Here is a 16,776-nt window from a genome sequence, read left to right on the forward strand (position 1 = left end):
CAAGTGCCTTCTACTACTCTCCTCCCACTATCCACCACAATCTCCCACCTTGCATCTCTGACCATGACCACCACAACCACTCCTTCCCTTTAATTACACACAAATACCACTAATCTTTACATAGACTTACCAGTTCATACCTTCCAACAAAGCAATTGCCAGGCCTGCCACCTTAATATGAGCATATTTCTAACACACTTTACAACTCCACCAACATATCATTAGAGACCTCCAAAGTTTCAAATCCACTTTCTTAGCTAAGGCCATATAAATAAGAAACCTAGTTATGGGCTGGCCTACAAGGATTCAATAACTTTACTTGTGTCCCTCCTTCTTCTTACTTCCATAATAAAATGTCTATGCTTGTTTGGAACAACTTGAGCCCTACTACTGAAAACCTCTATTATCAGCACCCCAAAGTTTTCTTAATATGATTTCTTTATTTATTTTAGACAAACAGAGAGGGGGGGGAAGGGGCAGAAGAAGAGGGAGAGAGAAACTCCAGCAGACTCGCTGCTGAGTGAGAAGCCCGACACAGGGCTCAATCCCACCACCCTGAGATAATGACCTGAGCCGAAATCAAGAGTTGGACGCTTAACTGACTGAGCCGCCCAGGCGCCCCCTCATCCCATTTTTATTTATTTTATTTTTATTTTTTATTTTTTTAAAGATTTTATTTATTTATTCATGAAAGACAGAGAGAGAGAGAGAGAGGCAGAGGGAGAAGCAGGCTCCCAAGGAGCAGGGAGCCTGATGCGGGACTCGATCCCAGGACCCTGGGATCATGACCTGAGCTGAAGGCAGACGCTTAACCATCTGAGCCACCCAGGCACCCTTTTTTTTTTTTATCCCATTTTTAAATCTAGTCTGATCATCTATTTTTATTGTAGTGCTTATATCATTTACATTTAATATAATTATTGATTATAATATAAATGTATTTATAACTGCCATTTTGCTATTTTATGTCTCATGTATTTTTCCTTTTCTATTTCTTCTGTACTACCTACGTTTGCACGAAGTTGATATTTTGCAATTTCTATTATTCTTCTATTATTTCCATCTTATGTTTGCCTTGGGCTCAGTTTGCTATATTTTCTCTAGATTCTTTTTTTAAATTTTATTTTATTGTTATGTTAATCACCATACATTACATCATTAGTTTTTGATGTAGTGTTCCATGATTCATTGTCGGCAAAAACTTAGTTTATTGATTTGAGATCTTTCTTCTTTTCTCCTATAATTTCAAGCTATAATTTTCCCTCCAAGCACTGTTTTAGCTCTACCTCATACATTTTAACACATTGTGATTTGGTTTTCTTTCAGTTCAGATTTCTAATTACCCTTATGATTTCTTCTTTTACCTATGGTTATTAGAAATATATTGTTCAATTTGCAAATATTTCTGGATTTCCTAAATTTCCTTCTATTATTAATTTCTAATGCCATTGTGGTCAGATACATATATTGTATGATTTCAATTATTTTTAAAAATTTCAATCTTTTTAAATTATAGCTTGTTTTATGACCTATGATAGGCCATAAACATAAACAATATTGGATGTTCCATGTACACTGGAAAAAAAATGTGTATTCTGTTGTTGTTGGGTGGAATGTCCCGTGGATATCATTTAGAGTAAATTTTATGACAGTGTTGTTCAGGTCTTCTTTATCCTTGCTGATTTTTTTCTCTAATTGTTCTATTAATTGTTTTTAAATTTTATTTAAATTCAGTTAATTAACATATAGTGTATTATTAGTTTCAGATGTAGAGTTTAGTGATTCATCAGTTGCATATAATACCCAGGGCTCATTCCATCAAGTGCCCTCCTTAATGCCCATCACCCAGTTACCCCCTCCCTCCACCTACCTCCCCTCCAGCAACCCTCAGTTCATTTCCTGTAGTTAAGAGTTTCTTATGCTTTGTCTCCCTCTCTGATTTCATCTTATTTTATTTTCCCCTCCCTTCCCCTATGATCCTGTTTCATTTCTTTAATTCCACATATGAGTGGAATCATATGATACTTGTCTTTCTCTGACTGACTTATTTCTGCTTAGCAAAATACCCTCTAGTTCCATCCACATCATTGCAAATGGTAAGATTTCATTTTTGATGGCTGAGTAATATTCCAGTGTGTGTGTGTGTGTGTGTGTGTGTGTGTGTGTGTGTGTGTGTGTGTGTGTGTGTATCACGTCTTCCTTATCCATTTATCTGTTGATGGACATCTGGGTTCTTTCCATATTTTGGTTATTGTGGACGTTGCTGCTTGTTCTATTGAGAGTAAGATATTAGAGACTATTCTCCCTTCAGTTCTTTCAGTTTTTGAATCATTTATATTGGGGCTTCTTTGTTAGGTGTGTATTATAATTGTTATGTCTTCCTGATGAATTGACTCTTTATCACTATAAAATGTCATTTTTTCTCTAGTAACACTGTTTGTGTTAAAGTCTATTTTATCTAATGTTAGTTGTGGTAGACAGTATTCTAAAGATGGCTCCACAAGATTTCTGTTCCCTTCTTATTCATTCAGATACTAATCTGGATACTGCTATGAAGTGATCAATTTTCTAGATGTAATTAAAGCCCTAAGTCAGGGGCGCCTGGCTGGCTCAGTCGGTAGAGCATGTGACTCTTGATCTTGGGATAGTGAGTTAAAGCCCCACATTGGGCATAAAGCTTACTTAAAACATAAATTTTTTTTTTTTTTAAAAAGCCCCAAGTCAGTTAATCTTATACAAAGATTGTCTAGGTGGGCCTGACCTAATCAGGTGAACCCTTTAACTACAAAGTTTTTTTTCTGGCTGGTGCTAAATTAGGTTGACAAAGATTCAATGCACACGAAGGATTTAAAGCTCTATTGCTTGCTTAAAGATAGTAGGGACCATGTGTCAAGGAAATGGGGGCCTCAGTTTTATGGCTGCCAGGAATGGAATTTCTGCCAACAACCTGAACTTGGAAGCAGAGTCTTTGAACTTGGGAGCAGATGCTTTGTTTGTTTGTTTAGAAACAGATTATTCCCTAGGGCTTCCAGATAAGAAGCCAGACTGCCCAACACCTTGGTTTTTGCTTTTTGAGGCCCTAGGCAGAGAACCTGCCTGGTCTTATGACCTGCAGAACGGTAAACTAATAAATGGTTATTGTTTCAAGCTGCTAAATTTGTGGTCCTTTGTTACACAGCAATAGAAAACTAATACCTTGGGATAGCTGCTCCAGCTCTCTTATGGTTACTTATGGTTTGCACACAGCCTATGATTTTCCATCCTTTCAACATATCTATGCCTTGAATCTATAAAGTATCTGTTCTAGACAACATACAATTAGATCCCCTTTTTTTAAAGTAGGCTCCCTGTCAGCATGGAGCCCAACGTAAGGCTTAAACTCATGACCCTGAGATCAAGACCTGAGCTGAAATCAAGAGTTGAACGCGTAACTGACACTGAGCCACCTAGGTGCCCCAGATCCTATTTTTAAATCTAGTCTGATCATCTATTTTTATTTCAATGCTTATTTCATTTACATTTAATGTAAGTATTGATTATGATATAAATGTAATTATTTATAACTACCATTTTGCTATTTTTTAATTTTTATTTTTTAAAGATTTTATTTATCTATTTGACAGAGACAGCGAGAGAGGGAACACAGCAGAGGGAGTGGAAGAGGGAGAAACAGGCTTCCCGTGGAGCAGGGAGCCCGATGCGGGGCTCAATCTCAGGACCCTGGGATCATGACCTGAACCGAAGGCAGATGCTTAACAACTGAGCCACCTAGGTGCCCCCATTTTGCTATTTTCTATGTCTCGTGTATTTTTTCTCCTCTATTTCTTCCTTACTGACTACTTTTGCACTAAATAGATGTTTTCTAGTGTGCCATCTTAATTCTCTTTATTTATTATCTTTGTTGAATTATTTTCTTAGTGGTAGGTATGGGGATTACTATATACATCTTAACCAAAAAAAATATACTTCACATTAATCCTAACTTATTTCTGGTAGTGTACAGAAATGCTTTAATATTGCTTCCTTTCCTCTCCCTTCCTTTGTGCTATCTTTATATATTCTAAATCTACCAATATTTTAATAATTATTGTTTTATGCAGATGTCTTTTAAATCAGTTGTGAGAAGGAAAGAAAAATATGTTTACATTGTATTTTATGTTTTCCTGTGTAATTACCTTTACTGGTGCTCTATTTCTTTGTGTGGGTTCAAGTTACAATTTCTCTTCAGCCTGACGAACTTCTTTTTTTTAATTAAAAAAAATTTTTTATTATTTTTTTTTAGCTTGAGGAACTTCCAAAAATTTCTTATAAGGCAGGTCTGCTAGCAATTAGTTCTCTTGGGCTTTTTTTCCTCCCTGGGAATGTCTTTTTCTGTGAGGCCTTCATTTTTTAAGGGTTATTTCAGTAGATATAAGATTATTTTTTAATAACAGCATTATTGGGGCGCCTTGGTGGCTCAGTTGTTAAGCATCTGCCTTCGTCTCAGGTCATGATCCCAGGGTCCTGGGATCGAGCCCCGCATCGGGTTCCCTGCTCAGCAGGAAGCCTGCTTCTCCCTCTCCCACTCCCCCTGCTTGTGGTCCCTCTCTCACTGTGTCTCTCTCTGTCAAATAAATAACTTTTAAAAAAAGGACAGAATTAAAAAAATTATAATAGTAATAGCATTATTGAGATATAAATCATATAACATGATTAACTCACTTAAAGCGTTCAGTGGTTTTCTAGTATATTCACAGAATTGTGCAACCATCACCACCATCAATTTTAGAACATTTTCATCACCCCAAAAGAAACCTTGTACCCTTTGCAGTCACTCCCCATCACCTACCCTCCCTCTGGCCCCACCAGCCCCAGGCAACTACTAATCTACTTTCTGTCTCTATGGATTTGCTTGTTCTGGGTATTTTATATAAATGGAATTATGCCATATGTGGTATTTTGTGACTGCCTTCTTTCACTTATTATTTTCAAGATTCATCCATGTTGTAGCATATATCAGTACTTCATTTCTTTTTATTGCTGAATAATATTCCATTGTTTGGATATACTACACTTTGTTTATCCATTTATCAGTTGATGGACATTTGGGTTGCTTCCACTTTTTGTCTATTATGAATAATGTTGCTGTAATCATTCATGTACAGGTTTTTATGTGGACATAGGATTTATTTTTTTAAAGATTTTATTTATTTATTTGAGGTGGGGGGAAGCACAGAAGGAGAGTGAGAAGGAGAAGCAGACTCCCTGCTGAGCAGAGAGCCCAACATGGGGGTCAGTCCCAGGACCCTGAGATCATGACCTGAGTGGAAGGTGGACGCCCAACTGACTGAGCCACCCGAGCGCCCCTGGACATGGGCTTTAATTTCTCTTGGGTATATACGTGGGAGTACAATTGCTGAGTCATATGATAACTCTATGTTTAACCTTTTGAGGAACTGCCAAACTGTTTTCCAAAGCGGCTGCACCATTGTACATCCCCACCAGCAGTGTATGAGGGTTCCTGTTTCTCCATATCCTAGCCAATACTTGTTACGGTCTGTCTTTTTGATTATAGCAACATCTGTGTTTATGTTTTATGGTATTTCTTGATATTTTGTAATACATTTAGACATTTAAAAATTTGAAATATACTAAATATTGTTTTACTGATTTTTTGCTTTATGAATTCTAAACTTAAAAAATACTGATATTAATACATATTTCACTATTAAACAAAGCAGGATCCCAAACTCTCATTTTTGCTCTGATTATTGCAATAAATAATTGCACCTTCTTATAAAACCTCTCATGACAAATTATCTTCAGAGCTTGGAACAAGGGAAAACTTTTTCATTACTTGTGTATTCCATCTACAAAACTAATGAGAGCTATGTAGCTCATTCCTTCTTTGTGCTGGCTGTTAGAAAGCTTAAAGCTAGAGTTTTTCTTAGTCACAAATTCTTGCAAAACTGTTTAACTTTTATTTTCATCTTCCATGTTGTGGATGTTGCTTTTATACCTCTAAATATAGTGGCACCCTTTCAGAGGGAAATAAGGTATAAAGACGTAAATAAATAAATGTTTAGTAAGTACTCTCGATCTGCACAGCAATCCCAAGGTGGTAGTTAGGGTAAATATTCCCAACTCTATACATAATGAAAGTGAGGCAATGTAAAGTGATTTACTTATAGTCAGAAGCTGAGAAGTGGCAAAACTGATATCAGAACACAGATCTTTGAAAGTCTCCCATTTCAGTCCTTTACACTACCCCATCAACATTCCATCACCGTGTTTAAGACAGACATTTTCTGTTATCTGGAAAGTATTCCAAAGGAGCTCCTAACATTTAAACATGGTAGATCCCTGTGGTAAGATGTTCAATTAATAGACCATCACAATGATGGAGATAATTTTAAATGTTCTTTAATTTAATCCTTACAATGGCCTACCTCTGTATGATAGAAAAAAAACTTTTTTATTCTTCAGTGATGGTCTGTGATTCTATTTATTACTAATATTAAGATTATCAATTTGTTGCTAATGCTAAGAAAGATGGTGTAAAACATAAAAATCTAGTACTTGTTTGATAATATGGGCCACGATATCCGCTCTCTGTAGTTAGCTTAATTAAGAATAGAAGAAAATATTTCCAAACAGCTCCAAGGTAGAGTAATTTGTAGGAGGTGACTTTATATTTTACTGCATTATATTTTACAGTCATATAAAAGAATTATTTGGCTATATGGAATTTATGCATTCTCCTTAAAGAAAGTGAATAACTATATAGGTAGTTATAAAAACGCATTTGGTATTCATTACTGGTGATACTGAATAGAATTTAGGTTTTAGTGCCAGATACAAGGTGAGAACACCATTAGCTAAAAACTGTACTGACCATTGGGTGATTTCTGGGAATTTAAATTCATTTATGAAGTTGAGAAAATAAATTATATGTGTGTTGCAGACCTATATGACAATTACAAAAACAGTCTAAACGTGAATAGGAGAATTTAATAAATTTTCTTTTTTTAAAAAAGATTTTATTTATTTATTTGACAGAGAGAGACACAGTGAGAGAGGGACCACAAGCAGGGGGAGTGGGAGAGGGAGAAGCAGGCTTCCCGCCGAGCAGGGAGCCCAATGCAGGGCTTGATCCCAGGACCCTGAGATCATGACCTGAGCCGAAGGCAGATGCTTAACGACTGAGCCACCCAGGCGCCCCGAATTTAATAAATTTTCTAAAAGAACTCTCTCCTATCCTCATTCTATCTCCACTTCTAGACTTGAGTATTGTGGACACTTGCCAAGTTTGGTCCAAAAAATAAGGTCATTACTATGAATTAATAAACATCACAAACATGACTTAATTCACTATGTGCTAAGTGGCAGGACTCTGTAGCTGAATACGTACTGGTTTCCTAGAATGGTAAGAAGCCTTAGAAGTTGCATAGTTTGCCTCAGTCATTTTACAGGTGCAGGAAATAAAGATGAGGTAAAGGGACTTTCCCAAATCTCGTTAAGTTCAAGGCAGAGTGGGGACTATAACCAAGCTGATTCCCGATTGAAGGCTATTTCCTCAATACCATGATACTTCAAGCCAAAGTTTAAAAATGCAGTTGATTTGCAGCCTTGTTTAAGCTTTGGGCTAAAAAAAAAAAAAAAAAGAGCATGATACAGCCTAAAATAGCAAAAAGTTTTGGTAAACTCAGATTTTTTAAAAAATTTTATTTATTTTTTTAAGTAGGCTCCATGCCGGGCTTTAACTCACGACCCTGAGATCAAGACCTGAGCTGAGATCAAGAGTCGGACGCCTAACTGACTGACCCACCCAGGTACCCAGAGCTCACATTTTTAGATTACAGCTGACTAGAAACCAAATACAACAGCAATGTTACTTATCAAAGCATATCATGGAGAGATTATTAAAAAGCAAGTATAATGATGATAACCTTTAGTTTCTCTAGGACTTTTTAAGAATCACAAACCGCTATTAGTTATATTAGAGTCACTAGAACTACTTCCTAGAGTAATTTTTGAAACTAAACTAAATTACTAAAAAAGTTACTTTCACGCAAATAAAGGAACAAACATCTGGAAGAGGAGCTAAAGAAGTTTTAATAGCTCTTTTTAAAAATCTATTTCATTTCCTGAAAAATGCACTAAACTCTAACTTCACAAGTTGAAAATTACATATGAAGAAAGGGAAGAAATAGAAATCCATCCAGTTCTGGAATCATGGATTGAGTTTTGAAAGATGGTTTGGTTTTGTAATCTTTTTTGCTTGTCCTTTCTTGGCATTTACTATCTTCTGATTAGCTGGATTTTGTCTTCCTGCTTTCACATGATTCTCTTTAATTCTATGAAGTTGATCCATCTGTTGCCTTTTAGAAACTTGGTGTGAGCCAGAGATCTGAGACATTTCAGCTAGGTATGCACGGTGTTCATCATTGGTTTTGTGGTAAGCCTTTGATTCTTGTTCCAGTCTAAGTGCACAGTTTTTCACTTGATTTTCAAGACTCCTTTTTTCTTTTTCTAGCTGTTTAAGTAATGTATTTAAGGATTCCACTGGCATTCGCTCATAGACACGAGTAGAAGCTAGTCTATCTGAAGGATTTCCACGGATTTTTTCCATTTTCTCTTTGAGAGTAACAATTTGCTTTTGTAGTTGATCATTCAGTTCAAGTTGTGCTTCATAACGGGTTTTCCATTCGCCACCTTCTTTGTCAGTATTGAGTTTGGCTTCCAGTTCCGCTATCTTGTGTCTTATTTCAAGTATTGAGAGCCGTACTAGGTCTTTCATATGGATTTCTTCCAATAACTCCAGTTTAAGGCTGTCAATGCTCATACCTTCAAAGTTGTCCCCTCTACTGTCTCCCATGGTGTCAGGTCAGAGACCTCCCACACCCTTCTCCTCAGCACAGCTTACAGCAGAAGGCCTTAAGGGACACCCAGAAGCTGGGGAGGAGAAAGTGTTGTCATGAGCTGTTGCCACGGTGACCTGACTCCTAGAATTCTTGGTTGAGTTTTCTCCCCCAGCACTTTGAATATGTCATAATACCACCTTCTTTTCTCAATTGTTTCTGATGAGAAGTCAGCTGTTAATCTCATTGTGGTTCACATGTGATTTTCCTCTTGCTATTTTCAAGTTTTCTCTTTGGCTTTCAAAAGTTTGATTATGACCTCTCTAGCTATAAATATCTGTGAATTTGTTCTACTCAGAATTCATTGAACTTGGATGTAGATTGGATGGAGTTAACTTGGATGTTGTGATTAATGTTTTTTATCAAATTTGTGAAGTTTTCACTCATTATTTCTTCATATACTTATGCCCCATTTTCCTCCTCTTCTCTTCCGGAACTGCCATTATGCATATGTGGTGTGTTTGATGGTGTCTCTCAGGTCTTTGAGGTTCTTCAGTTTTCTTCATCCTTTTTACATGTTGTTCTTTAGACTGGATAGTCTCTATTGATCTACCTTTCAGTTTGCTGATTCTTTCTTCTATCAGCTCAAATCTGCTATTGAGCCCCTTGAGTGAATTTTTCATTTCAGTTGTTGTACCTTTTAACTCTAGAATTTTTATTCTTTTCTTTTTTATAATTCATATCTCTTTTTTATTTTATTTTTTAAGATTTATTTATTTATTTAGAGAGAGTGAGAATGAGAGAGAGAGAGAGAGAGTACATGAGAGGGGGGAGGGTTAGAGGGAGAAGTAGGCTCCTCACTGAGCAGGGAGCCTGATGTGGGACTCGATCCCGGGACTCCAGGATCATGACCTGAGCCGAAGGCAGTCGCTTAACCAACTGAGCCACCCAGGCGCCCTATAATTCATATCTCTTTATTAATGTTCCCTATGCGATGAGCCATTGTCATCACTCATTCCTTTAATTCTTTAAACATGTTTCTTTTAGTTCTTTGAACATATTTATAATAGTTTATTTGAAATCTTTATGTACTAAATCTATCATGGAGGGCCTCCTGCAGATAATTTATATAAGCTGCTTTTCCCCCCGTGTATGGGCTACACCTTGTTTCTTTGTATTTATTTATTTATTTATCTATTTATAGAGAACTTTTGTAACTTTTATGTATAGAAAATTCAACAGCATCCACTCTGCCCAGTTTGGTGGCCAGTTCTTTAGCCTTTGCCTTTTCTAACTTGGCAATAAGAGTCATCAACTTTGGACCCAAGACATTGCCTCCGCAGTGACAGTAGATCTCATCATATCTGTCACTGTAATTGGTCCTGATGGCTTCCACCAGCTTAACCAGAACTCCTTCATCTTCCGAGTTAACCTGTGTGAAGGCAACAGTAGTGTAGGTCTTCCTGTGGACCAGACGCCCCAGCCTGGCCTTCCCCTTGATAATACAGCAGGGAACCCCCATCTTATGACACAGGGCAGGCAAGAAGACAACCAGCTCAGTGGGATCCACATCATGTGCAGTCACTACCAGCTGAGCCTTCTTGTTTTCCAACAAGGTGGTGACATTATTAACCCCAGCTCGAAGGACAGGCAGCCTCTTAATGGGGACATCCCCTTTGCCAGCAGCTGTCTTCTCAGCCCGGGCCAACAATCTCTGCTTCTTCTGCTTTGTCTCTGGTCTGTATTTGTGGGCCAGCTTAACCCATTGAGTGGCTGTTTAAAGGTTCAAAGCCCAGGTGAACTGGTTAATCTCGGGAGGCACTTTCAGATGTTTATAGAGAATAGCCCTTTGCCACTGCAGCCAGTTGTAGTAGGGCCATTTGACAAAGTGGGTGAGGTCCATTTTGGGCTGGATGTCCTGTCCGATGCTAAAATTCTTGGGCCTTTTCTCAAACAGGGGATTGACCACCTTCTTGGCCTCCTTCTTCTTCACAACAGCAGGGGCCAGGGCCATCTTCTTCCCCTTCCCCTTCTTTCCTTTCAGCATCTTGGGTGGCTGGAGGAGAGTTCATTTTATTTTTTATATCGCACTATGTTCCTTTGTTTTTGCTTAGTGTTATGCTTGGACTAATTATGTAGTGTCCTTCTCCCCTGTGGTGACAACTGGAATCTTTGCTTAGTTTGTTTTTTAACATTCTTGTTCTTATTTTTAAGCCTAGCCACCTAAGTTTCACCCTTGGGTCATCATAGCTTAGTGATCAGCCAATTATTTGTCAAAGATTTTGCTTAAACACTTTGAGCCAGCAAGGTTTCCACCCTTTTCCTAGGGAATCTGTGCATGTGTTGGTACACTCATTCTAAGTTCAGGTAGTTTACAAGTCTTCTCTGATTTTTACCTTCTTGTATAAGGCCAGCCTTATACAAGGCTAAGGTCAGCCATCGCTGATCTCCCCCGAGCATATATGCAGCCCTTTGTATGCATACAGTCTTTGAGATCCTCCAGAATATAAAGTCTCTTCTGTCTAATATTCATATAGCTGTCCTGACATATTTTTAAAAGATTTTTATGTATTTATGACAGAGAGAGCACACACATGAGCAGGGGGAGGGGCAGAGGGAGAGGGAGAAGCAGGCTCCATGCTGAACAGGGAGCCTGGCATGGGGCTCAAACCCAGGACCCTGAGATCATGATCTGAGCTGAAGGCAGACACTTAATCGACTGAGCCACCCAGGCGCCCCAATTTTTAACCATTTTGTTCGCTTACATTTAAAATGTATCTCTTGGGGCACCTGGGTGGTTCAGTTGTTAAGCATCTGCCTTCGGCTCGATTTGTGATCCCAGGGTCCTGGGATCGAGCCCCATATTGGGCTCCCTGCTCTGCGGGAGGCCTGCTTCTCCCTCCCCCACTCCTGCTTATGTTCCCTCTCTTGCTGTGTCTCTGTCAAATAAATAAATAAAATCTTAAAAAAAATAAAATGTATCTCTTGCAAGCAGCATATGGTTGATTTTTTTCATACAGTTGGACTGTGTCTTTCTTTCTTTTTTTACGAAGCTCTATGCCAAACGTGGGGCTTGAACTCACAACCCAGAGATCAAGAGTTGCATGCTCTACTGACTGAGCCAGCCAGGTGCCCCTGGACCATTTCTTTAATTGGAATATTAATCTAATAATATTTAATGTAATTATTGACATATTTAGATTTATGTCTGGCATCTTTCTGTTTGTTGCCTATTTATTATACCTGTTCTTTCTTTTTTCCTTCCTTGTCTACTTTTGGATTTATGAAATTTGTTTTAAATGAACTTTTTATCTTGGAATAATTTTAGATTTACAGAAAAGTTGCAAAGATAATACAGAAAGTTCCTGTAAACCCCTCACCCAGGTTCAATTTCCCCTAATTTCAATTTTCCCAAATGTTCTCATTTGTTGTAATTAGGAAACAAACATTTCTACATCATTATTAACTAACCTTCAGATTTTATTTGGATTTTAGTAGTCCAAATACTCTGCTTCAGGATCCTATTTATAATACCACATTGCATTTAGTTGTTATGTGCCTTTAGTCTCCCCTAATTTGTGACAGTTTCTTAGTCTTTAAATTTCATGACCTTAACAGTTTTGAGCAGAATTTGTCAGGCATTTGGTAGGATGTCCTTCAATTTGGGTTTTTCTCATGATTAGATTAGGTTATTGGGTTTTGAGAGAGTGTACCACAGAGATGAAGTGCGTTTCTCATCACATCATATCAGAGGGTACATGCTAACAACATGACCTATCACTGGTCATATTAACCATGATTAAGATGGTGTCTGCCAGGTTACTTCACTGTAAAGTTATGTTTTCTCCTTCCCATACTCCATTCTTTAGAAGTGAGCCATTAAGTATGATGTGTTTTTTATTATTCTATATTCCATCTTTTAGTTTACTAGTAATACATTCTTTTATTATTCTTTTAGTTGTTAACCTAAAAATTACAACATGTAGTTTTGACTAGAACCTACCAGCAAATACTACTTTTACCATTGCTTAATGTAAGGACCTTTCAATTTCCTTATAAATTGAGCTGTTGTTGTGTGCTGTTAATGTCATGATTTTTAATTCATCATGTTTTTTTAAACAACACGAGACATTAAAAATATTTTGAAACAATCTCAAACCTATAGAAAAGTTTTAAGTACAGTACAAAAAATTTTTGCCTGAACGTTTTTTTTTTTTAAAGATTTTATTTATTTATTTATTTGTCAGAGAGAGAGACAGAGAGAGAACACAAGCAGGGGGAGAGGTGAGCAAAGGGGAAAGCAGGCTCCCTGCTGAGCAAGGAGCCCCATGCTGGACTCAATCCCAGGACCCTGGGATCATGACCTGAGCCGAAGGCAGCCGCTTAACCAACTGAGCCACCCAGGCATCCCAATTGCCTGAACTTTTTATGAGTAAATAACTGACACAATGCTCTATCATTTCAAAATAGTTCCATGTGTATTTCCTAAAAAACAAAGGTCATTCTCTTAAAAAAAAACTGCACCGTAACCATCAAATCAGAAAATAAACATTGATATATCACTATTATCCAATACTCAGATACCCATTCAAGCTTTGCCAACTTGCCAGTAAGGTCCTTTATAGCCAAAGAATATAATTCAGAATGAAGCATTGCATTTGGTTCTCATGTCTATTTAGTCCTGCAATCTACAATTTTGTTACTCTGTCTTTACTTGACTTCCATTACCTTGACATTTAAAAATTACAGCCCAGTTGTTTTGTAAAATGTCCCACAACTTGTGTTCATCTGATGTTTCCTCATGATTATATTTGGTTTATAAGTTTTTGGCAGGAATACAACAGAAGTGATGCTTTATTCTTTCAATGAACTAAGTTGGTGTCTTCCAGGCTTCTCCACTGTAGGGTGATTCTTTTTTCCTTTGCAAATAGTAAGTATTTTGTGCACAGGTACTTTGAAACTGTATATTTTTATATCTGTATATGCATATCTATCCCCAGTTCCTCTTCAAACTTTTCATTCATTCATTCATTCATTCATTCATTCATATCAGTATGGACTCATGACTTCCTATTTTTATTCAATGGGTTTTAAGCTATTACTATCATAACTTACTATGATGCTCAGATTTAGCCAATGGGAGCCCTTTTAGGTTGGCTTCTGTGTCCTTTTGATATTTCCCCCATTACTCTTTGAGCACTTCTTTACTTTTAGGGGACAAAAAGAAGGTTAAAGCTCCTCTTATATGTTCTGTCCCCCAGTCCTAGGATTAACCTTTTCTCCAGGAATCCCTGGTTCCTTTTAATGTAGAATGGTATTTAGAAACCAAGATCTGGGCCCTGGGTGTGCTCATTGTGGTTAGGGTTGTTATGGACTGAATGTTTGTATCCCCACAAAATTCATATGTTAAAGCCCTAATTGCCAATGTGATGGTATTTGGAGATGAGACCTTTAGGAGATAATTGGGTTTAGACAAGGTCATGACGGTGGAAGATAAGTGCCCTTACAAGAAAAGGGAGAGACGAGAGCTCTCTTCAGCATTAAGAGGGTACCATGAGAAGGTGGTTATCTGCAAACCAGGAAGAGGCTTCTCACCAGAACCTGACCATGCTGGTGCTCTGATCACAGATTCCCAGCCTTCAGAACTGTGAGAAATAACATTTCTGTTATTTAAGCCCCCTGGTCTATGGCATTTTGTTATAGTAATCAGAGCTGACGAAGACAAGGGTGCTGCTGCTCCCAGGCCCTCTCAGTAGATTAAAAGGGGGAAACCTGGCTCCCAGTTTTTCTTAATGTAATTCTTCTATAGGCAATTAGTCTTCTATAGCTGTAATTCTCCATTATGTCATTTAATTTTATGAATATATTAATTACAATTATTTTATATTCTATGACTGAGAACTCTAATATCTGGTTCTTCTGTGGCTCTGTATCAATTGTCTATTTTTTTTCCTGATTTTCTTTACTTTCTTTTTTTTTTTTTTCAGTAGGCTCCATGCCCAGCATGGAGCCCAATGTGGGATTTGAACTCACGACCCCAAGATCAAGACCTGAGCTGAGATCAAGAGTCGGACACTTAACTGACTGAGCCACCCAGGTGTCCTGTCCCTATTTTCTCTTGATTTTCAGTCAGTGTTTATCTTTTTGCATGCTTTATGATTAATGGTTGAATGTTGGATACCATATAAAAAGTTGAAGAGATAATTTGAGGGGCTGGCTGATGCTAACTTCCTCCAGAGGGGAGTTACTTTTTACTCTGGCAAGCACTCAGGGTAGGGATAGATCACCTTAATCTGATTAGAGATTGGGACTGAGCTTCCATTTTTATGAGGGCTGATCTTTTTCCCATTCTCTCTCACTCCTGGGTTGTGGCCCTTTGGGGGATTCAGCTGAAATTCTGTGGTATTTACCAGGGCTTCTCCTTCATGGGCACTCAACTCCATTTTCCCTTTCTCAGTTTCATTAGACTGCTGAAAGCTTTTCTCAGTTTCTCAGACTCTCAGGCACTATTTTCTGCATTGTTTTTTTCCTAAGGTTCTTAGCTTCTCATTCCACAGCTTTCAAATGGCCAAATGGCTTAAAAGCAAAAATGTAGCCAGATGTCTGGCTCACATCTCTCCTCTCTCCCTTTCCCTCTCCCCTCCAGAATCTTGGTCTGTCTCAATTTCATGCTGCCTTGATGGCCCTTCAATGTGACTAAAAATGTTTTTATGTGTTCAGCTTTTAGAGTTGCTCTCAATGGGATGGTTAGTCTGAAGCAAGTTAGTCTATCATTGACAAAAGCAGAAATAGATTTAAATGATCACTCTGGCTGTTGTGTGAAGAGTTAAGATGGGCTGAGAATGGAAATAGGGAGACCAAGTAGGAGGATTGATAAGATGATGGCATGGTTAAATGTGAAAACAGAGATGTGGAGAAACAGACATAAGTTGGGAGGTAGGGGTGAGAGGAGGGAGAGGGAAATATAGAATTCTAACGTCTTCATCTTACAAAGTGGGCAGTTAGGAGAAACTACCTATGGTTGATCAAACAGGAAATGTAAGTTTATACATATTTTTTAAAGTGAAAAAGAGGGGTGCCTGGGTGGCTCTGTTGGTTGAACAGCCGACTCTTGATTTGGGCTCAGGTTATGATCTCAGGGTTGTGGGATGGAGCCCTGCATCAAACTCCATGCTCAGCACAGTCTGCTTAAGATTCACTCTCCCTCTACCTCTGTCCCTCCCCTTGGTCCCTCTCTCCCTTTCTCTCTCAAATAAATACATAAATAGGGGCGCCTGGGTGGCTCAGTCGTTAAGCCTCTGCCTGCGGTTCAGGTCATGATCCCAGGGTCCTGGGTTAGGGTTAGGGTTAAGCCCAGCATCAGGCTCCCTGCTCCAGCGGGAAGGCTGCTTCTCCGTCTCCCACTCCCCCTGCTTGTGTTCCTTCTCTCACTGTGTCTCTCTCTGTCAAATAAATAAATAAAATCTTTAATAAAAAAATAAATACATAAATAAAATCTTTTTAAAAAGGCAAAAAAGACAACCATTTGAGGAAATAAAAATAATGTTGAAACTATATTGGAAGGGATGGATGGGAGGTGGGAGTGGTGGGAGTGAGCTTAATCCTTATTATCTCTCATAGCATTATTTAGTAGATGATGTCAAGAAATATAGAGGAGGGGAGAAATTTGAAGAGTTTTTAGGAGGTAAAATTTGTAAGGCTTGGCGATTGATCCAATTTAATGAATAAGGGGAGGCTGATTTGCAGATTTTCTGGCTTGAGTGATTGGGTGAATGTGGTATTACAACCGAGGTAAAGAATATGGAGGAGCATCTAGTTCAAGAGAGATGATACATTCAGTTTTATTTGTATGCAGGACATTGTGGTCAAGATGTGTAGTAGGTACCCACACATGGGCAAAAGTTCTTACCACAATAAAATTAAAAAATGAGAAATT

The 16,776-nt window shown here is 38.1% G+C and overlaps 2 protein-coding genes and 1 pseudogene across 4 annotated transcripts in view; 1 reads left to right on the plus strand and 2 right to left on the minus strand.

Annotated features, from left to right (window-relative positions):
• Nucleotides 1-16,776, plus strand: part of ZDHHC9 (zDHHC palmitoyltransferase 9) — a 76,762-nt gene that overhangs the window by 14,743 nt on the left and 45,243 nt on the right. Inside the window, exons 3-4 of one of the 3 annotated variants that reach the window (XM_088028650.1) lie at nt 3,624-3,772; nt 7,724-7,811. The gene's annotated coding sequence lies outside the window, so the exon portion shown is untranslated. Of the gene's footprint in view, nt 1-3,623; nt 3,773-7,720; nt 7,812-16,776 lie in introns of all 3 variants that reach the window. The other 2 variants (XM_088028651.1, XM_088028653.1) reach the window with 2 other exon arrangements.
• Nucleotides 8,213-8,857, minus strand: LOC114223725 (coiled-coil domain-containing protein 169-like). The gene has a single exon (XM_028122727.1). The coding sequence runs from the start codon at nt 8,855-8,857 to the stop codon at nt 8,213-8,215; it is 645 nt and encodes a 214-aa protein (XP_027978528.1).
• LOC148162979 (large ribosomal subunit protein eL8 pseudogene) lies at nt 10,039-10,893 on the minus strand (annotated as a pseudogene).

The sequence above is a fragment of the Eumetopias jubatus genome, unplaced genomic scaffold (genome assembly GCF_037043125.1).
Source record: "Eumetopias jubatus isolate StellerSeaLion01/CBP00866 unplaced genomic scaffold, mEumJub1_p1.0 scaffold_11, whole genome shotgun sequence".
NCBI classification, from domain to species: Eukaryota; Metazoa; Chordata; class Mammalia; order Carnivora; family Otariidae; genus Eumetopias; species Eumetopias jubatus.